At 36.9% G+C, this 18,950-nt stretch overlaps 1 protein-coding gene across 1 annotated transcript in view; it reads left to right on the forward strand.

The window, feature by feature from the left end:
- kntc1 (kinetochore associated 1) overlaps positions 1 to 18,950 on the forward strand; it is a 44,879-nt gene that overhangs the window by 4,842 nt on the left and 21,087 nt on the right. The window contains exons 9-34 of the mRNA XM_041788428.1: positions 310 to 403; positions 2,211 to 2,263; positions 2,388 to 2,500; positions 2,599 to 2,653; positions 2,736 to 2,834; positions 2,915 to 2,958; positions 3,053 to 3,115; positions 3,532 to 3,607; positions 5,181 to 5,306; positions 5,425 to 5,591; positions 5,713 to 5,824; positions 6,341 to 6,484; positions 6,569 to 6,625; positions 7,190 to 7,261; positions 9,373 to 9,492; positions 9,971 to 10,114; positions 10,208 to 10,303; positions 10,445 to 10,548; positions 10,970 to 11,072; positions 11,158 to 11,292; positions 11,387 to 11,506; positions 14,044 to 14,116; positions 16,016 to 16,083; positions 16,629 to 16,930; positions 17,032 to 17,204; positions 18,799 to 18,899. Coding sequence (XP_041644362.1) covers positions 310 to 403; positions 2,211 to 2,263; positions 2,388 to 2,500; positions 2,599 to 2,653; positions 2,736 to 2,834; positions 2,915 to 2,958; positions 3,053 to 3,115; positions 3,532 to 3,607; positions 5,181 to 5,306; positions 5,425 to 5,591; positions 5,713 to 5,824; positions 6,341 to 6,484; positions 6,569 to 6,625; positions 7,190 to 7,261; positions 9,373 to 9,492; positions 9,971 to 10,114; positions 10,208 to 10,303; positions 10,445 to 10,548; positions 10,970 to 11,072; positions 11,158 to 11,292; positions 11,387 to 11,506; positions 14,044 to 14,116; positions 16,016 to 16,083; positions 16,629 to 16,930; positions 17,032 to 17,204; positions 18,799 to 18,899 — 2,814 coding nt within the window. The remainder of the gene's footprint in view (positions 1 to 309; positions 404 to 2,210; positions 2,264 to 2,387; positions 2,501 to 2,598; positions 2,654 to 2,735; positions 2,835 to 2,914; positions 2,959 to 3,052; positions 3,116 to 3,531; positions 3,608 to 5,180; positions 5,307 to 5,424; positions 5,592 to 5,712; positions 5,825 to 6,340; positions 6,485 to 6,568; positions 6,626 to 7,189; positions 7,262 to 9,372; positions 9,493 to 9,970; positions 10,115 to 10,207; positions 10,304 to 10,444; positions 10,549 to 10,969; positions 11,073 to 11,157; positions 11,293 to 11,386; positions 11,507 to 14,043; positions 14,117 to 16,015; positions 16,084 to 16,628; positions 16,931 to 17,031; positions 17,205 to 18,798; positions 18,900 to 18,950) is intronic.

An 18,950-nucleotide genomic window follows, 5' to 3' on the forward strand; every position in this document is an offset into this window, starting at 1 on the left:
CTTTTAAAATGCATTTAGACATGCTAGTTTGAATCAAATCATATAAAACTTAACTCCTAGACATCAGACTAACTCACTTGCATGTAAAAAAAATCTGTTGGACCCAAACTGCACCAGAAACTCTGCACATGCACCAGTTTCCCTGCCAGATCTTGACCCATAAGTGGATGAGCAGAAATGCTTAGCATAGCAGATATAAGCAGATATTATAATAATAAAATTAAAATAAATTCAAGTTATGCATTTGAGTTAAACTTTTCTTGGCAATGAGAAAGATAGAAGAACATTCTGCTTTTTTTTTCTTGTCAGGGTGATAAAGAAAATGTTCTCACTCACTGGATGATGGACCCTCATCAGGCCAAGATGTGCCTTATTCAGTCCGTCAGCGATGACTTAATTCCAGGTACGCTCTTACTTTTAAATTCAGTTTACAGCTCCACTCTGGGGGTAGACTGATTATTGGTCTGTCTGAGTATTGATGCAGATATTTGTCATTTAGGTGGATGTTGCTATTGGCATCTTATTCTACTGATAATTGATAGAATGAATTAATTAAAAGGTGGGCTGTTCCACTCAAGGTGTGTCTTCCCCTCTGGCTTCACTCCCTACAGTTTCACCTGAAGTCAGTTTCAGACTGGGCGCGTGAAACTTGTATCTTGACTGAGACATGGCTTGACTCTCAGTTTGTTTGCATGTTCAGGGCTTTCAGGCTGCCTGCGTGTGCGTCGTGTCTCACGCATCTCATACATGTGGCTCAGGTGTGGAGACTTGAGAGAATCAAGGTTTCCTATTTTTCCAGCCTGATATGTATGGTTATGGGCCAAAACAGACAGGAAAATGATAACTGAAGAGCCATATTTACCTTGTTGTAGCACGTATGCATGTCCACACCTGTAGAATATGTTTACAGTCTTATTCTTAGAATCAGATGAAGGTCACAAGGTTTAATGCACCTGTTGTTCTATAAACTTCTACTATTAGTGAGGCTTTCTGTGCTTCTGCTGAGTGTGAGTGCACATCTGGTTTGTGCTTTTAAAAATAAAATCCCGGTTTAGCATTTCTTATGGGAAACTTCCTTCGTTTGTGCAAAATGCATTTATTTTGAATAATCCCCAACACACTTCCACTATACACTGAATAAAGTCACTTGTAGGGGGGTTTAAAGAGGTAAAACTTTGAAGAATAGCAGGGCTTTGACTGCAGGGAGGCACAGTGTGAAAGCTGCACCGGCAGGAATGGGTGTGGACAAGCAAAGCAAATGCACGCAGCAAAACACGCAGCCAGTCTGAAATGGGCTAAGTATATTGACTGCCCTTTGTTGTTTTCTTCTCCTTTTTTATGAACATTACCAGCACAAAAAGTTAACAGGATTAACATGGAGGATATACACTGCCTGGCCAAAAAAAATTTGCCACCTTGATTTAACTAAGCAAATAGGTCCGAGCCTCCTATTTGATAATTACTGCATAGGCGGTTATCTTTCAGCTGGCAACCAGTTATTTAACCCCAGCTGACGCAATGAGTAACTTCTCATTTCTTAAACAATGGATTTTTTCTTCCCTAATGGCATGGGCATATTCCAAGATGACAATGCCAGGATTCATCAGGCTCAAATTGTGAAAGAGTGGTTCATGGAGCATGAGACATCATTTTCACACATGGATTTGGCACCACAGAGTCCAGACCTTAACCCTATTGAGAATCTTTGGGATTTGCTGGAGAAGGCTTTACACAGTGGTCAGACTCTCCCATCATCAATATTAAAATTAATGCAACACTGGATGGAAATAAATCTTGTGACATTGCAGAAGCTTATCAAAACAATGCCACAGCGAATGCGTGCTGTAATCAAAGCTAAAGACGGTCCAATGAAACATTAGAGAGTATGACCTTTTTTTTTTTGGTGGCGACTTTTTTTTTTTTTTTTTGGCCAGGCAGTGTAATATGTATGTGTCCCTAACACTTGGTTTAGAGAAGTCTTTTTTCCTCTTTTTTCGCATCTGTACCCCTCCTCCGTTGTCGTAGATGTTTGTGTTTTGAGATGTGTGACTATTGTCGCATGTATCTTGTTTTGGTTATAGGTAATGATTGTTTTGTTATTTGTTTTTGGTTATCATGAAATAGGTCGATAAAAATAATATTAAGAAAAAACATGATTTCTCTTTTTTTTGTGAGGTTTTAATAATTTTTTTTATACATCTGCAATAAAGGTGTGAGGAAGATGGTGGTGGTGGAAAATCTGTTGTACGTTCTTGACAGTGAGGTGAGCTCCATGACGTTTTTTGATACTGCATTAGATTTTCCAGAAGATGTTTAACTAAGTGTCCTAAAATTAATATTAGGTATATGAACCCTACTGAAGTATTCCCTTATGTCTTCTGTTCCAGGACACCCTGAGTTTATGGGACCTTCATTTCCTCGTCATGATTCACTGTTGGCCTGATCTCGTTGTTCATGACTTTGAACTCACCACTGAGTGTGGCTCAGCCTCCATGGTGACGTATGTATCTCAGTTTAAACATATTCTAGCTGTGATTATACAGATAAATGTGGCTCAGTTAGATAATGGTGAAAGTGAGTACAATTTCTATATCACAGCCAAGACAAGAGCAGCATGAAGATGATCACACTGACCAAACAAGACAACAGTCAGGTAAAAAGATGGATTCCTTTTTTGATATGTAATTGTATGAAGTGTTTCCTTAACTCATCATAATGCTTTATATTTTTTATAGATCAACTCGCTGCAAATTCGATTCCTGCCCTCTATGACTGTTTGCTACTCTCTGGATGTCTCCTCAGTCTCTTGTCTTGTCCAGACAAAAATAAACATGGTAAACGATGAGCACATTATTTTTTTGATCTTGCATGTTTATTTCTGCACATTTAAGTAAAATCTGCCCTGTCATTTCAGGATACCATTTATTTAGTCGAAGGAGTTTGTGAGAACCCAGAAAAGTATGACATGCTTTATTTTAGGAATAGTTGCTCAATAACTACTTAAACATACGATCAGTGTTTTTAGATTTTAAGTGGTCTTTTTATGTTCCAGTCGAGGAGAGCCCATTTCTTCTGTTGTCGTCAGATGCTTCACTGAGGCCTTGCCTGAGAACAGGTAATAAAAATTTTTAAGATAATTTATATGTTAATTTCTGTTTGTGGAACTATGATTGGTAGAATTTTTATGATTGCAGGATTTATAACTTCTATTTAACATGTGTAAAAATCAAATTATTTCAATACCAGGGAAGTAACAAGAAAATCTCCAAAGCACTCTTTTGTTAAAAAATTTAAAATGGCTTTATTTTCGTGGCATGGTCATGTAGACCCTAAATACAGTCTTGGTGTTTACACAGTTCACTATTTCAACTGTGTAATATGAAGCTCTCTTTTCTTTCAACATTGATACTGATACCACTATCACCATACTATCAATCATTAAAACAACAAGTTTTGTCACTTTGAAAGGTGTGTTATTAAAACTTTTGACAGCCTTAATTTTTATGTACATGACTTCTCTTTGATTCCCAGACTGAGCAGACTTCTGCACAAACACATGTTTGAAGAGGCTGAAAAGTTTGCCATCGCATTTGAGCTGGATTTAGAGGCAAGTGTCTGTCTTCTTGTCTTGGCCTTTTTTGGACAATGTAATAAAAATGCAATGATGTGATTTTTAAAAGAGGATTTGGAATTTATGTATTTTACAGTTGTTGTTAGGAATTGCACAAAAAAACAAGTTGCATAATCAATAGTGAAATAACCACCACCACCCCCCTTTTCCAGTTATAACTGCCTCCACTCTTCTTGGGAGACTTTCTACAAGATTTTGGAGTGCTTCTTTAAATTAGCGTCCATTCATTCTGTAGAGCATTTATGAGATCAGGTACTGATGTTGGACGAGAAGGCCTGGCTGCGCTCCAGTTCATCCCAAAGGTGCTCGATTTGGGTTGAGGTCAGGGCTCTGTGTGGGCTGGTTAAGTTCTTCCACACTGAATTCCTCAAACCATGTCTGTATAGTCTTTGCTTTGTGCACTTGGGCACAGTTATGCTGGAATAAGAAAAGCCTTTCCCAAACTGTTGCCACAACGTTGGAAGCATAGCACTGTACAAAACATCTTGGTAAGCTGAAGCATTTAGACTGGCCTTTAATGATGATAAGGAGCCTAGCCCAAACCCTGAAAAAAAAACCATACCATTATTCCTCCTCCACCAAACAGTTGTCACAGTGCAGTCAGGAAGGTAATGTTCTCCCGAAATCCGCTAAATCCAGACTCGCCGATCTGACTGCCAAACAGAGAAGCGTGGTTCATCACTCCACAGAATGCATCTCCACTCGTGCTTTATACCACTTCATCCAACGCTTGGCATTGGACTTGGTGATTTAAGGTTTGTATGCAGCTGCTTGGCCATGGAAACCCAATCAATAAACTTCCCGCTGCACAGTTTTTGTTCTTACATTATTGCCTGTGGAAATTCAGAACTGTTTAGCTGTAGAATCAGCGGAGCTTTGGCAATTTTCCACACCTTTGATATAGTCTCCCACCAGGTGGCTGAGTTGCTGTTGTTCCTAAATGCTTCCACTTTCAAATATTGTCACTTACAGTTTTCTGTGGAATATTCAGCAAGGATGAAATTTCACGAACCGTCTTATTGCAAAGGTTGAATCCATCACAGTACCAGTCACCGACCTCCTTAGAATGACATTTTGCATCACAAATGTTTGCAGATAGAGACTGCATGGCTAGATGCTTTATTTTATATACCTGTGGCAACAGGTCTGACCGAAACACCTGAATTAAATAACTAACAGGTGCTGCCAAGTACATTTTTCCATATGGTGTATGACTTTAAAAATGCAAATGGGTTGTTTTCTATCAGAAAATAAAACAGAAGCAGGGCATCTTAGGAAATATTTGATTCCCACTCCTTCAAAGATATTTTTTAGACGAAGCAGAATTCATACATTTGCTGTGTGAACATGGTGAAGCTGATATAGATAAATCTCATTTTACTACCCTTCATGAGTCTTGATTTGACTCTTTTCTTCTCTTTTCCTGCTTTTAATGTTGTCTTCTGTATGTACACTGTAAAGCACTTTGGATCAACTGTGTTGTTTAAAGTTCTATATGTATAGAGTTGATTTGATTTGAAACACCTCTGACAATCCTGTTTTTGTTCAGCTTGTTTACAAAGTGAAGCTTGACTTTGTGCTGGAGCAGCTGGCCTCAGCGTCAGTGGGAGGATATGGACAGGATGTCTGGTCTGAACTTGTGGAGGAGGCCAAGACCAACCTGATGAAGATCACGGTCAGTTTAATGATGCTTTTAAAATAAAACATGATGTCCAGTCCAAAATTGAATTTTTATTTAGACGCAATGTTTTAGCTCCTGTAAGTATATAAAAGTAGTAAATCATGTTTCCTAGGATGAGCATTATGTGGTGGAGTACTGCCTCAAAGCTCCATGGCCAACATTTGAGACAGCAGAGAAGATGCTGAACCATGCTGCCACACGATACTCCTCCTTACCGATCCAAGAGGCTTTGGCCAGGCTGGCAACCTTCTGCAGCCTGCACGGCCCAGGGCACTTCAAGTAAAATAGAAGTTTTAGTAATATCCTTTTTAAAATAATAATAATAATTTCCCTATGATGAGATTGTTTATTTGTGTACACCGATATTTGATTTTTAGTCTTCTTGTTCGGTCATCCACAGTGGCATCGCCTGGATTGAGTTCCTGAACAGCACTGACAATTTAGGAGACATTCTGACCCACCTAAGAGAAGGAGACATGAAAGGTGCACAACTGCTTTGGTTAAGATATGAGGTAAAGAACCGCTTCATGCAATCTTCAGAACAAACACCTGGAGATTTGTCATGCATTAATTACTTTTTTAGGACTTCACATAGCTGCACCTTTAAAAATCATTGTCAAAACTATAGTCAACAATATTTTCACTGTTGTACTTTGTTTTTTTTTCTTTGTTACTTAAATGATTAAACTTCTTTTTACACTTTAATATGCACAATTTCCTTCAACTCTTGTTCCTTAAATGCATTAGTTTATTTACTTTTTTCTTTCTTTTTTGTTATTTTCTTACTCACTTTTTACTGTCTTGCTTTCTTATTTATTTATTTATTGTAAGTCATGCATTGTTACTGCTATACAGTGTTAATCTTTTTTTGCACTTTAATGCTGGAGCAACCTGCTTGCAGAATTTCCATCAGGATTAATCAAAGTTCAGCCGTATCTTTTCATATCTCATCCTTACTTTTATTGTGTGTAAGACTGACATTCTGGTATCATGATAACCTTTCTGTGCACTGCTGTTTTATGTGACAGGGACAGATTGCTGCAGATTTTAATGAGAACAAGCTTGAAGCAGTGCTTGGTGCCATCCCAGAGGACCTGCCTTCTCAAGATCTCTGTCCTTGGTTTAGGACGGTTTTTGTTCCTTTTGTTAGACGAGTGCTTCCTGCAGGACAGGTAGGATTTATTTTCTCAAAACTGAAACACTGTCATCCTCTTCGTACGGTACTTTTAACCGTTCTGTACTCATTTTTCTGGTAGAAAATCCTGGCGCAATGGCTGGATCAGAGGGCAAGGAATCTGGAGTTAACTGAAAAGGTACAGAAAAATGAAAAGCAAGACTGTAAATCGGCCACGATGAAGAGGAGTGACGTTTTGTGTGATCTTAATGATTTTTGACAAGTATTTCCAAAGTATTGAAAGATCACACTAACGGATATAGAGAGGGGCTCTGCAGATTACTTATTTATATATTCAATCAACTATTATAAGTTTTCATTGTTTGTTTGGGCTTATTTTGGTTTGTCTCAAGTCAATTTGAGATATTTTAGACAAAATTTTAAAATATACAGTAAAGTCTGCATGAGTCACCATCGGTACAAGGTGAACTAACAAGCATATTCTTAATTATTCCAGTGTAAAATGTCAACACTGGGGGAAAAGAAGAGCTTAAAGCCAGGTTTTGTACTTAGAAATGAAAGAACAAGTAAAAAGGCCCAACATATGAGTATGCAAGTATAAATATTTATCATAGGTTTTACTGTTTTAAACTTGCACCTGGTTATTATTCGTTATTTCATCCGATGTTATTCAGATACTGGACTAGAAAACTTGAAGCAGCGGTGACATTAGTTGAACTTATGATTGTAATTCTTGTGAAAGGGTGCTTGGCCCCAAAATGGGTTGGACTTGGCGATGCTTGGAGTTCCCTCACTTTGGACCTGGATAAAAGCTGTAAGTACAACACCATTATCTTCATGCCTTAACAGTCATAAGTTACCTCAGGTCTTTGATGCTTGAAGCTTGTGCAAACTTTTTGGATTTTGAGAGCAAAAAACAGGAAGATGTCAAAGCCTCTCCCTAAAATTCATGCACGGCAACAACTCAAACCTAAATGAGTATTTTTGTTGGAAAACAAATATGCAGATTGAACATGTCTTAGGAAAGTCCATGACAGTGTCGGACAGAAGACGAGTACATCTTTATAACTGACTGCATCCAGCTACAACACTCTGTAAATCCTGTGCAATCTATCCTTTAGTAATAAGAAAGAGCTGCAGACTCTTATTATAGACCTGTTATCAACACAGATACAGGAGCGATAGAAGAGGTAACTGCTGCGTGCACATCAGGCAAAATGCGTACAGGAGCAGGAAAAGAAAATCATTAACAGCAGAAAAAAGGAAAGGCTTCGCTCACTGTTCAGCTCCCTGTTGGTAACTTAATTTTACACAAGGTGACATTTTAATCTACAAGATTTTCCTCAGGAGGCACAAGGAAGATCATGTTGATTAAAATGTTGCTCTGTCTGAAATACAATTTGCCATTGGGAGCTGAACAGTTAGCAGAACTTTGACTTATTTCCTCATTATTTATGAGAATGTTTGATTCATTGGTTAATTTGATTTAATGGGCTTTGATTATTTCTTATATTAGATCATGACTACAACAATCCTGTCAGTGATTCAATTTGATATAAAATATATGAAGAAAAAGTTGCTATTTAATGAACAACTGCCTGGGCCTACATGATATGAGAAAAAATCTGTGCAAGTATGTTTGTGCACTTGCGTCATAACTTTTGTCCTCTATTATTTTTTTCCAGAAAGGTTAATTTTTTTTAGGTTTTTGCATCAGTCCCAAGTAATTTTGATGGGTGATTGACTTATCAGAGCTGCATCTGCTGCTTCCCTCTCTCCCACTTGCACCCCTCCCCCTCGCACTGAAACCTCACTTTCAACACTGTGATTTGCCCATGTATTATGTGGATAAGAGCCATAGTATTTAAAAGCACAAGTTTTACACACAGAGATTGAATTAAAAAGTTGCTCTCCATCTCTCCAACTTGGCACAGCACTATGACACTCGATCTGGTGCTGTATGAAGCTTTCTGCCAGGATGGATGGATCCAGTGTGATTTTTAAGGAGTAACAGAGCCACAGGCTCACCCTCACTGCTTATTTTTGTTGCAGTATGAAACAATTTGCCACATTCTACAAATTTTTGCAGTGAATACAAATAGAACACATCAGACTCTGTGTACATAGTTTGAGTTTTTTTTGGGTTGCAAATCCAAAAAAAAAAAAAAACAGCCAAAAATACCACACCCAGTGTGTAAAGACCTTTACTCACGTTTTTTATGTTCTATTTTTCATGTTCTCATGTTTATACAACACCTGTGTGTCTTACATAATGTGCCTAAATCTGAATTTATCAAAAAAGCTGTGATTTTTTTACCTTTGGAAAAAAGGACCTTTAGGGTTTTTGATAAGCTCTAACTTTTTTAAATTACAACAAAATTGTGTACAAGATGGCAGTTATAATCCAAGGCAAAATGTCCACATGCTGAGGAAGAAAGCATTGCTTCGAGATTCAACAATTGTGAAAAATAGGACCAATACCAATGCTGTTACCACTAGCCATAATTTTGTTGTTAGACTTCTGTTAACATTTTCTCTCATGTTTGTTGATAACAAAGAGTCTGGTTGTTCAACATTTGACTTATCCTGCCCTGCAAAACGTTCTTATTTAATTCTGCTATTGGTGTTCCAAATGCCAGCACTAAAATTTATTTAGAGATTGGCTTCCTACATGTGCTTATGCCACATTATGTGCTGATGACTTATATTTATGAACAGGGCCAATATTGACAGATACAGATGTTATTTGATGTATTGTTGCATCCCTACTTAATAGAAGTGTTCTTAATGTTAGCAATGAATTCAGACTTTTGTGATACGTTTATTATGAATGCTCATACCCACACACCAATGTAATTGGTTTAAAAAAAAAACACACACACACTGCCCTGTACCTAAGCTGGTTTTAATTTTTTTGTTTTTCAGGAGGATAATTATGGTTCTAAAGAGGTGGACAATCTCAAGTCCCTGGTGTCCCACCTCCGTCAGCTCCTGGACCTCCACCAGAAATACAACTGCAGACTTTCACTCTCAGTCTTTGAGAAGGTCGGCCTTTTATGGATGATTTACTTAGGTTACATAACAGATTGCAATAGACATTTGATATCCACAGCCTCAGTGAGAGGGCAAAAGAGCTGAAGTTTTAGGTTTACATTTTTTTGATAAAAGTTATTTTTATCTTTGACTGTAGATGTCAGGGGAACTTAAAGGGAAGAGCTATTTCATGGATATCGTGCTTTGATTTATATGTTATTTCATTAAGAAAAAAATGATACTTGAATTACAGTATGTTAGAAAATATCCATAGTGCTTTATCATCTTCTGTCTATTTATGAACATTGTTGATCAGTGGTTTTAGTTTTCTGGTACATTTTATAAAGGATTTTATTTATCTAAACTTTATTTAGCACGGTTAGTCTTAATAAGATCGGAGATCTCCTTTTCAAGGGAGACCTGAGTAAGAATAGCAGCAACCCACAGGATTGGACGGGAATTCAATGACTCTTGAAACCAAATTTGACAGGGAAGTGTCCGTAGTGTGGCGTTCTTCATGCTGGACAAAGTGCCAGCTCCAGAGTTGATAGCCGCCACTGTGGAGAGCAGCATCCTGCCATACGCTGAGGAGCACGAGATTCCTTTTGATGAGCTTCTTCTACAGTATATCAAGGTAAAACTCTGCTCCCCATTAGGGTTAAACATTTAAATCCTGAACTGCTGAATGAATATTAAAACTTTTCCATCTCGTCATGCTTTTTGCCAGGATCTTCTGGAGCGCTGCAGCTCTCAAACAACAACACTTTTCACAGAATGGGAAGCCAAAGCAGTGGCTGTGCTTGGCTGCATGACGGACACAGATGCAAGTTTCTTTGATTTCATTGAACTCGTACATTTTTCACACCTGACAGGAGCAGAATTTGCATGAGTGCCAGTCCTAAATGAAGCAGTAAGATGCTTAAAAAGATGTTTATTTTATCTCTCGTCATCATATTTTATGCAGCTGATGGTGGACGCTGTTCTAGAGATTATGCAGAAAGCTGTGGTACCGTGGAGTAATGTGGTAGAAAAACTGGTTCAGCAGTACCTGGAGATGGATGGACCAAAGTATGTTTACATCTTCCACTTTTTTTATTACCATTTAAGTATATGATAACTGTCGTTGTAAAATGTTTGATACTTGAGTACTTTTGGATACAGTTTTGCTCTAAAACAATGCAATCTTGATCATTTTAATGATAAATGGCTTAAAAAAGTCCATCTTTCTTATAAAACAAAGTGTGTAGAGGAGTAATGAATCCATCATAAATTGCAGGCTTATTTCTGTTTGCTGAATTGCTAACATGCAATATGAACAGTGTGAAGGAGTTTCCATGTGTATTTTGATAATCGAAACAAGAAATGTTCAGATGTTGGATGTCAGGAACTAACTAGTACCAAATTAAAATTTAAATCCTAATATCTGATAACTATAGTGGTAATATTTGAGTATTGTTTGTAACTGTCCTTTAATCTGCATATTCATCAGGCAAGAGCTTTTAAAGGAAAGTTATCGTCTGATGGAGATCAGGAAGCTTCTCAGAGGTTACGGGATCCGAAACTTCAACCTTTCAAACAGTACTCAAGTTATGGTAACTTGAATTTGATGTATAGAATGACTAATAAATTCTCCAGTACCTACTTATGGTCATAATATATGCGGCTTATCTTCCACAGACTTTGATCAGATACATCCTGAAGCAGGATTTACCGATGTCTTTGGGAGACTCGCTAACTTTAGCTGAAGCGTACAAACTTCCCACCTCACAGATAAATTACTTGTATCTCATCCAGCTGATCAGCCTTGGGAAGGTTTGCTCTCCCACTTTGAAACATGATATCTGATATTTGGCTCTTTTCATGTAAACAAGGAATACTGAATGAAAGTATCTTGTGCTCCTCTCAGACTGAAGAATGCATGACAGTCCTAAAGAAGCTGTCCTCTGTGGAGGCAGAGTGTGTGATAGAGCGTCTCACATCCTGGGCTCGACTGCAACTGGAGGACAAACGCCACATATCTGATGAGGTAAGGAGAGGAAAGGTGATGCATTTGAAGAGTTTGGAGTATATGAGCTTTTTCTTTCTCACCAACAAATTTAATTTAGCATTTATTGCTGCATCGGATAAACTCTTCTCAGGATTTCTCCTGCTTGACTGATTTTTGTTGGCACGAAGTTGCATACCCAGAGCACTGTTTATTTGACAAAAAAAAAATTTGAGTTTTTGAAATATAAGGTCACAAAATGTCTAAACAAATCTAGTTTTCCCTTGGAAATTGTCTGAGATTTTAGATAGCTCTTTGACTAAGACATGTTTTAATACTTTATCAAATGTTGAGTGTCTATTTAGGGTTACATGATTCTTGAAAGGCGTCTTTGTTGATTTGGTTGTTCATATGACAGTTCATGGCATTTACCAGAGGTGGAAAGAGTACAAGATTATTGTACTCAAGTAAAAGTACAGCTACTTTGGTTAGAATTCACTTAAGTAGAAGTAAACGATCTAATCTATAAATCTACTCGAGTAAATGTATGAAATAATTTATTTAAGTAATGACAATATTTTTTATAGTGCTGAGTAGTTACTTTTGGTAATGTACGCTAACAACAGATAATCTCAAATCTCAAACTAGGTTGTTTAGGTAAAGGCACACCTTTACAATAAAGTGAAATCCTCCAGCTGGTACTGACAGTTGTGTTATCAAAGCCAAACTACCATCAAGTTTCATGTTGTTGACAGAACACTTGGACTGCCTTGTTTTTTTTTCTCAATATTTTATGCTTAGAAAAAAAGGGAATTAAAATGAAAATTTTCTCAAGTAAAAGTAAAATTACTGATTGAAAAATCTTATCAAAAAAGTGCAAGTACACAAAAGCTACTCAATTACAGTAATGTGAGTAAATAAGGTAGTTATTTTTTACCCCTGGTATTTACAGCAGGATATGCATTTACAAAGCAGGAAGACATTGAGAAGGAAAAGATTAGACAATGAAACTTCAGGGAAATTTGGCTGAAAGATTTTACAGGTACAATGTGTATATTTTCTGCCCTGAAATATCTATATTATTTTAAAAGGTGACCATTCCTATGTTATATATTTTTAAAATCGAGGCCTTGCAGAATCTTAAACATTTTCTAAAGTTTTAAAAAACTGAGAAATTCTTAATTTCTTTAACTGTAAAGGGACGTGTCTTTTAATGGAGGCTGCCATGGTTTATGAGTTTAATTGCCCTAACTGACCTCAGTATCATGATTCCCCAATTTCCAACAAGTTCAGACCAGTGCTGCCCAGCTCTGCTGTTTACTTCTTGTTTTGAATTGAGGAATATTGTTCAATAAAAAAACAGGCCCTAATAAGGCACATTTGCTCAGCAGAAGACCAACATTTTGTTTTCATTATTAGATTTCTCATTGTAAGGGAGAAATACACTGATAAAAGCACTTCCTGGTCACTTTGGAAGCAGTCCGAGATGCAAGCGTCACTAGAGTGCACATGCATGTTCTTGGGTTGCTGTGAAAGTGACCAGGAAGTGCTTTTATAAGTACATTTCTCCCTCATTATAAGAAATTAGTGAATGAAAGCAAAACATTGGTTTTCTGTGTAATAAATACGCCTTAATAGGTTCCTTTTTTAATTGAACAGAATCCTCAATTCAAAACAAGCTTGACTCATTATACTGTGTTTCTGTTTTGGTTGAGTGCCCCCTGGTGGTGGAATTTTACATCCTGTGTGTTTATAAAGTGTGTTATGACATAACTCAGAACATATTGTAAAATAAACCCCTAACTTGGGGCAATAAGAATCCAGGTGTTAAGTAGTATGTGAAATGCTACACATGCAGACATGGTTAAAAAAAATAAAAATTTATTGTCTGATCTTAAGAACTCTTAACTTATTTTAAATTTTGTTTTATGAAGTGTGATTGTTGAAATCTGACATAAATTAAGGTATGCCTAATACACCTTAAAGTGTACACACGAAATATTATCTCAGGATCTTAATGTTAAAATGAAACCAAAGTTATACTTTGCAATGAATCATTCTGGCATCTTGTGTTTATAAGATAAAGCAGCTTTATTTTCATAGCACATTTTATTTGCAGAGTGGTTGCTTTACAAAGTTATACAACAAGATAAAACACAGATTTACAAGTAGAAGGAATAGAGTGAGACTTTAAAATGGTTCAGTATCAGCAGCACAGACAAGATGATTAAAGCTCGTGTGTCCAAAGGCTGATTCAGAGTGCCGTTTCAAGGCATGATATATACGCCCTGATGACATTTTACATCACCCCTCTGTGTTTCAGAGGTATTAACAGTGGCGTTATAGAGGTGAGAGTGGGATTGATAGAGCCAGCAGGGAACCCCAGTGCTCTGTGTGTGTTGTGTGTGTTTGACAGTGTGGAGCTGCATTTGTGCTGATCTCTCTTAGGCTCCCATAGTGCAATATGAATTAACACATGAGGACATCAGTATTATGCAGTTGTGAAATTAATGTGAATGTAAAGCACGGTTAATGGACTGAAATACATATTTAACTTTCTGTTGTTCTGTCTTCAAAAGCACAAGAAACACCAGATGGTCATAGCCCAGGTGATGGTGGAGGCTCTGAAGTACCTGCACATAATTCAAAAACGTAAGTGTTATGTTTCCCTCCGGATGAACTCGGGATGCAACTTTTAACAAGGAGTTTGTGTTTAAGGGACTATATATCTGCAGGTTTTAGAGTGCTGTGTGACAGTGTCTGTATGGCTTGGTTGGATAATATTACTACATTTAGTTGCTGATTTTTGTCGCTTACTAGCATGTTAAATACAGATGCAAGTACAGAGAAGGCACATGCTTATTGCTGCCTTTATTTTACTGAAAAGCTGTACTGGGATTTATTGGCATTAAATTTATTCAGCAACATAATGATACGTTTTTATTGTTACGAGCTCCAGGACAAAATACTTAGTATTGAAAAGTTACAAGGAGTTTTAATCCTGTCTGACTTCAATCTGCAGCTCCTAACTCACTCCTGCATGCTGTAGCGTTAGGGTTTGTGGTTTCTTTCCACTCACTGGCCGCAAGAACTCAGAGCTTGATATATCTCTACTTTTTCTTCTCTAACCAACCCCTACTTGAATGTATGTAAATGGGCCTGCTGTATTTTAGAAAAGAAGAGTAAAAAGCTGTGTTGATTCTTGAGACTCAACTACGGGGGTTTTGCGTGGTCAGGAGAAAAACCCTCCTGTGATGACTCTGCATCCTCAAAAATACAACAAGAAATGGAAACAATTTAAACCCTGAGAGTGTGTGAGGTTACCCCAATGGTTCTAGTGACAACGTCCAACCAGAGGCTAAGGTATGCTTTTAAAAAAAACTTATTTTATTTTAAGCTCAGCAAAAATGTATCAAAAACACTCAAAAAGCCAGATTGATAATTAAGTTGTTAGACTTAACAGATTACATGTAAAGATAAATTTCATCAATAGCAGAAATGGATTATGTGAAAATTTTTAAGTGATTACATGGATGAAAGATGATGTAAAAATTTATTCAAAAGCAAACATTGGTTTAAAATGAGTATCAAGGCAGCAATTATATAAAATGAGAAAAAGGAGAAAAAAGTAAAAAAGATCCAAAAATATGATCAAAAACTCTTAATGAGTTGAAACTAGAAAAAACAGCTTTGGGGTTAATTTTGTACTTCAGCCTGGGACATAGAATCTGTTTATTCTGATCGGCTGGCGCTGCCTTCAGTGAACAAAATAACAGTCAGGATTACATCGACTTCTACGTCATTTGACCGTAAACTTTCTAGTTTTTGGGTAGCACTTTTTGGCTTTTATTCATCTCTCATTAGGACAGGGCTTTCCTTTCCACCGAGAGTAGCTAGAACCCTTCACTGGTTTGCTCGCTGATAAGAGTTATTACTTGATTATTGCTTAAGAAATAAAATAAAACATTTGTCTTGTTAAACCCAACTTAAGTTAAAAGTTCAAAATTCTTAAGATAACCACTGATAATTAAACAGAGATTTACACTGATTTTTTTAAATAAAATAATTTAATAACACCAGAATGTCAATTCTCTCAAGTATTTTGAGTGCTGTTCAGTCAGTATTACCACAGCAGTAGCCTAGGAGAGGTCTACAGGCTGCAACTAGTAGTGTAGGGAGCAGAGACGTAGAAAAAACAGACATGATTCTAATTCAGCATTGACCGTTTTGGTACATCTACCCTAAATGTGGTGCGTAGTGCTCTGAAATTTATTCACCAAATGAAAAATACACCTTTTCAGAAACCACTGTTTCTATTTCCCATTCCCTCACCCTGTTGTGACTTTTTCTTTGTTTGTGCAAGCAAAGGAATTTAAATTTAAACAAAGATAAAAACCTACAAACAAAATGCACTGGTGAGACAAATAAAAAACTGGGGGCACCCATCTAAGCATTGAAATCAAAACATTTACTAACTTTAGCCCCAAATTTCAAGCAGAGAAATGAGAAATAAACATCCCAGAGTGTTACCTAGTTTTATGTTCCCTGCAGATGATGCTCTGAAAAGCATGGAGTGTGAAAACAACCTCATCATGTTCAAGACGATCGCCCACCTACAGGTAAGTTCATATTTAGAATAGGGCTGTCATAATCATACTAGAAAGTTAAACTTTGATGTGAGATTAGTGAAAATAGAAAAATAAAGATACTTGTTTTTAAACCATGGCATTATAAATAGGAGTTCTTGGCACAGATTTTTGTTTACTTTTTTTTAATTACTAAAGAATTTCAAGTAAACTCCTACCAAATACATTGGCAATGTTTCTACAGCAAAAAGGCACCTGTGTTACCATGCAAATAAGACAGTGTCTTAAAAAACAGATAGAGACCAGTTGTAACATCAGCTTTCATATCAACAACCACACATAGTCCAGTTAAAGCCAATTTTAATGTACCGTTACTCTGTCTCTCTTTCACTCTCAGCCCCACCCAACATTGAAATGATTAGATTTTTTCATTTTTGGTTATATTGTATTAAAAGTATTACAGATTTAAAGAACATCAATTTAGAAAAAGTTTTAAGTGTTTTTCTTTGAATCCATGTCTTTAACCTTTAAGAGCTCTTCTATTTTTTATTTATTTATTTATTTATTTTTAATCCCAGGAGGACTTTGATGTTTTCTTCACCCCATCCAACTATGAGGATCCAAACATCCAAAAACAGATCCAGGAGCATCACATCACAGCTTATGAAAACACACGGGGCCGCCACTCTTCTAAAGCAAAGGCTACAGCAACTCCAGTGGTGGCAAATGATCCTGATGGTAAAACCAAGACTATCTCCACAGAAGCTGGCTTACGTCGTTTGGGGAGGCAGCTGCAGCGCACCGAGCCGGAGCTATGGTCTGACCTGGCCCTGCGGGCTCTGAGAGTGGGCAAAGTTGACAAGGCTCTCAAAATCCTCAGGTCGGCATGTGCTCTTAAACTATTCAGTCATTGTTTAAAAATGTTTTACTCCAGCTCTCTGAAGTGATTTTTTTAATCTTTGTTCGCTTTCATGTCTTCAGTGAGCTGTATGAACATCATTATAACACCAGCACAGGAAAGGTTTTGTTTACAGCTGCAAAGACGTTGTGTCAGATGCTGGAGGCAGACGTTCCCATGGTGCTTCCTGAAGACATGGACTTGCCCGCAGTCATCCACGATTTGGCTTGCCAGGCCATTACTGTGTGCCACTCTGGTAGGGAACATGTTGATTTTAAATTTATATTATTTTTGACACTTTGATTTTATCAAGTATTTGATTAACAGAAGGAAATAATCCAGACTGGCATCATCACTACTGTCCATCCACCCCCCACCCCCGGAGTCAGTCTCAAAAGTCGGTAGTGGATTCAGGGTGCCCTGGATAAAAATTGTGGAAATATGTCTATGATGTGCAAATTCCCTAAGCATGCATACATCTGTACATTTTTTACTATTCTTTTCTGTGTAATGATGCACAGATTGTGAAAATCAGGGCTGATGGCAAGGGACCGATTTTTTTTTAATTGTACATAAAACTTTTTATACAAACTTATTTCACAATGAAAGATACTGGCAACCACTTCCCTCATTTTGGACCTAAAAGTGTGACCAATTATGACTGGGTTTTGATGTCGGAATTATTTAGTTGTGTTATATTATAATCCCTTTTGAAAACCTTTTCTGCCAATTTTTGCTACTGCCATTTCTAACCCATTTGGCTGTGTTTTTTTTTTTTTTTTTTTTTTTCAGAATTTAAAACAACCAAAAAAAAAGACCTTATGAATAAATGTAAGGAAACTCATTTCCCAAAGGGACTTTGTCCTTCACCAAGAACACGAAAACATAAAAAACAAAGAAATCAACAGCCATACAAGACAGTACATGATAAATATGAAACAAAACTTATTTAAATACATTAATAAGCGTTGTGTGATGACATGTAAGGGATACGTGGCTGAATGCTCTTTGACACAAAAGATGTGAGGGGTCTTTTTACCCGCATCTACTTAAAAGAGAAGAGCAAGGTTGTCAAAGTTTCAGTGCTTCACTATGTTTTCAATATCATAATATTATCTGTTGTTTTAAAGATGAATACTATAAGAAATGCGCAGCAAAGTAAAGATAGGTTTGTTTTATTAGACAGATGCTTTGGAAAGGAAATAATCCACCAAAAGTTGTAGGCAAATTTCTGCATGTCACCACTGTTTGTGTGCTGCAATTGTTGATAACTGAAAAGAAGAAATGCACAGTACATAGTACCAAGGATTAATATTCCTGTTGAGACAGGTGTTCATATCTCTGAATATGCAGGAATGCATGATATTTTTGGCATTATATTTGCTGATGATTTAGCTAGAAAAACCTGCCTATATCAGCTGTAAATATTGACTGTACGAACAAATAAGTTAGTGGAATTCTTACCTGGCAAAGACCTACATCAGGTGAAGTCTTTTTGTTTTTTAAGATTGGAAATTTGTTAATTTGTCCATTCTCAAACTTTTTTTTAATGTTTTAAATACTGAAGTTTTAGGTCTGAACTACATTTAAATGCCGGTATCAATACCAATATCAGCTAAATTTAATTTCTAAATATCGGACTATTGGATATTGGCAAAAATCTTACATAGTGCATCCCTAACAATTGTCAAGCCACAGACTAAAGATGGTGCTCTGGTTGTGCTATGATCTTGTAAACTTAAAAGGGTTTTAAGGAATAATGCACATTACTTTACCAGAATAAATAAATAGTTAACTTTAGCTTTAGTTACTTTGTATCCCTGACCTCAATGTGATCATCCCTGTTACAGATTTGCTGCTGGACTGTCTGGAGCTCTGCAAGTGCACGCGGATGGCTATGGATGTGTATCATCAGTGTCAGCTATCAGACAACTACGGCTTTATAGCCAAAGTCAGTATCTTTTATTGTTCAATTCGCTGACTAAATTGTGCTTGATGAATT

The sequence above is a fragment of the Cheilinus undulatus genome, linkage group 5, assembly GCF_018320785.1.
Source record: "Cheilinus undulatus linkage group 5, ASM1832078v1, whole genome shotgun sequence".
NCBI classification, from domain to species: Eukaryota; Metazoa; Chordata; class Actinopteri; order Labriformes; family Labridae; genus Cheilinus; species Cheilinus undulatus.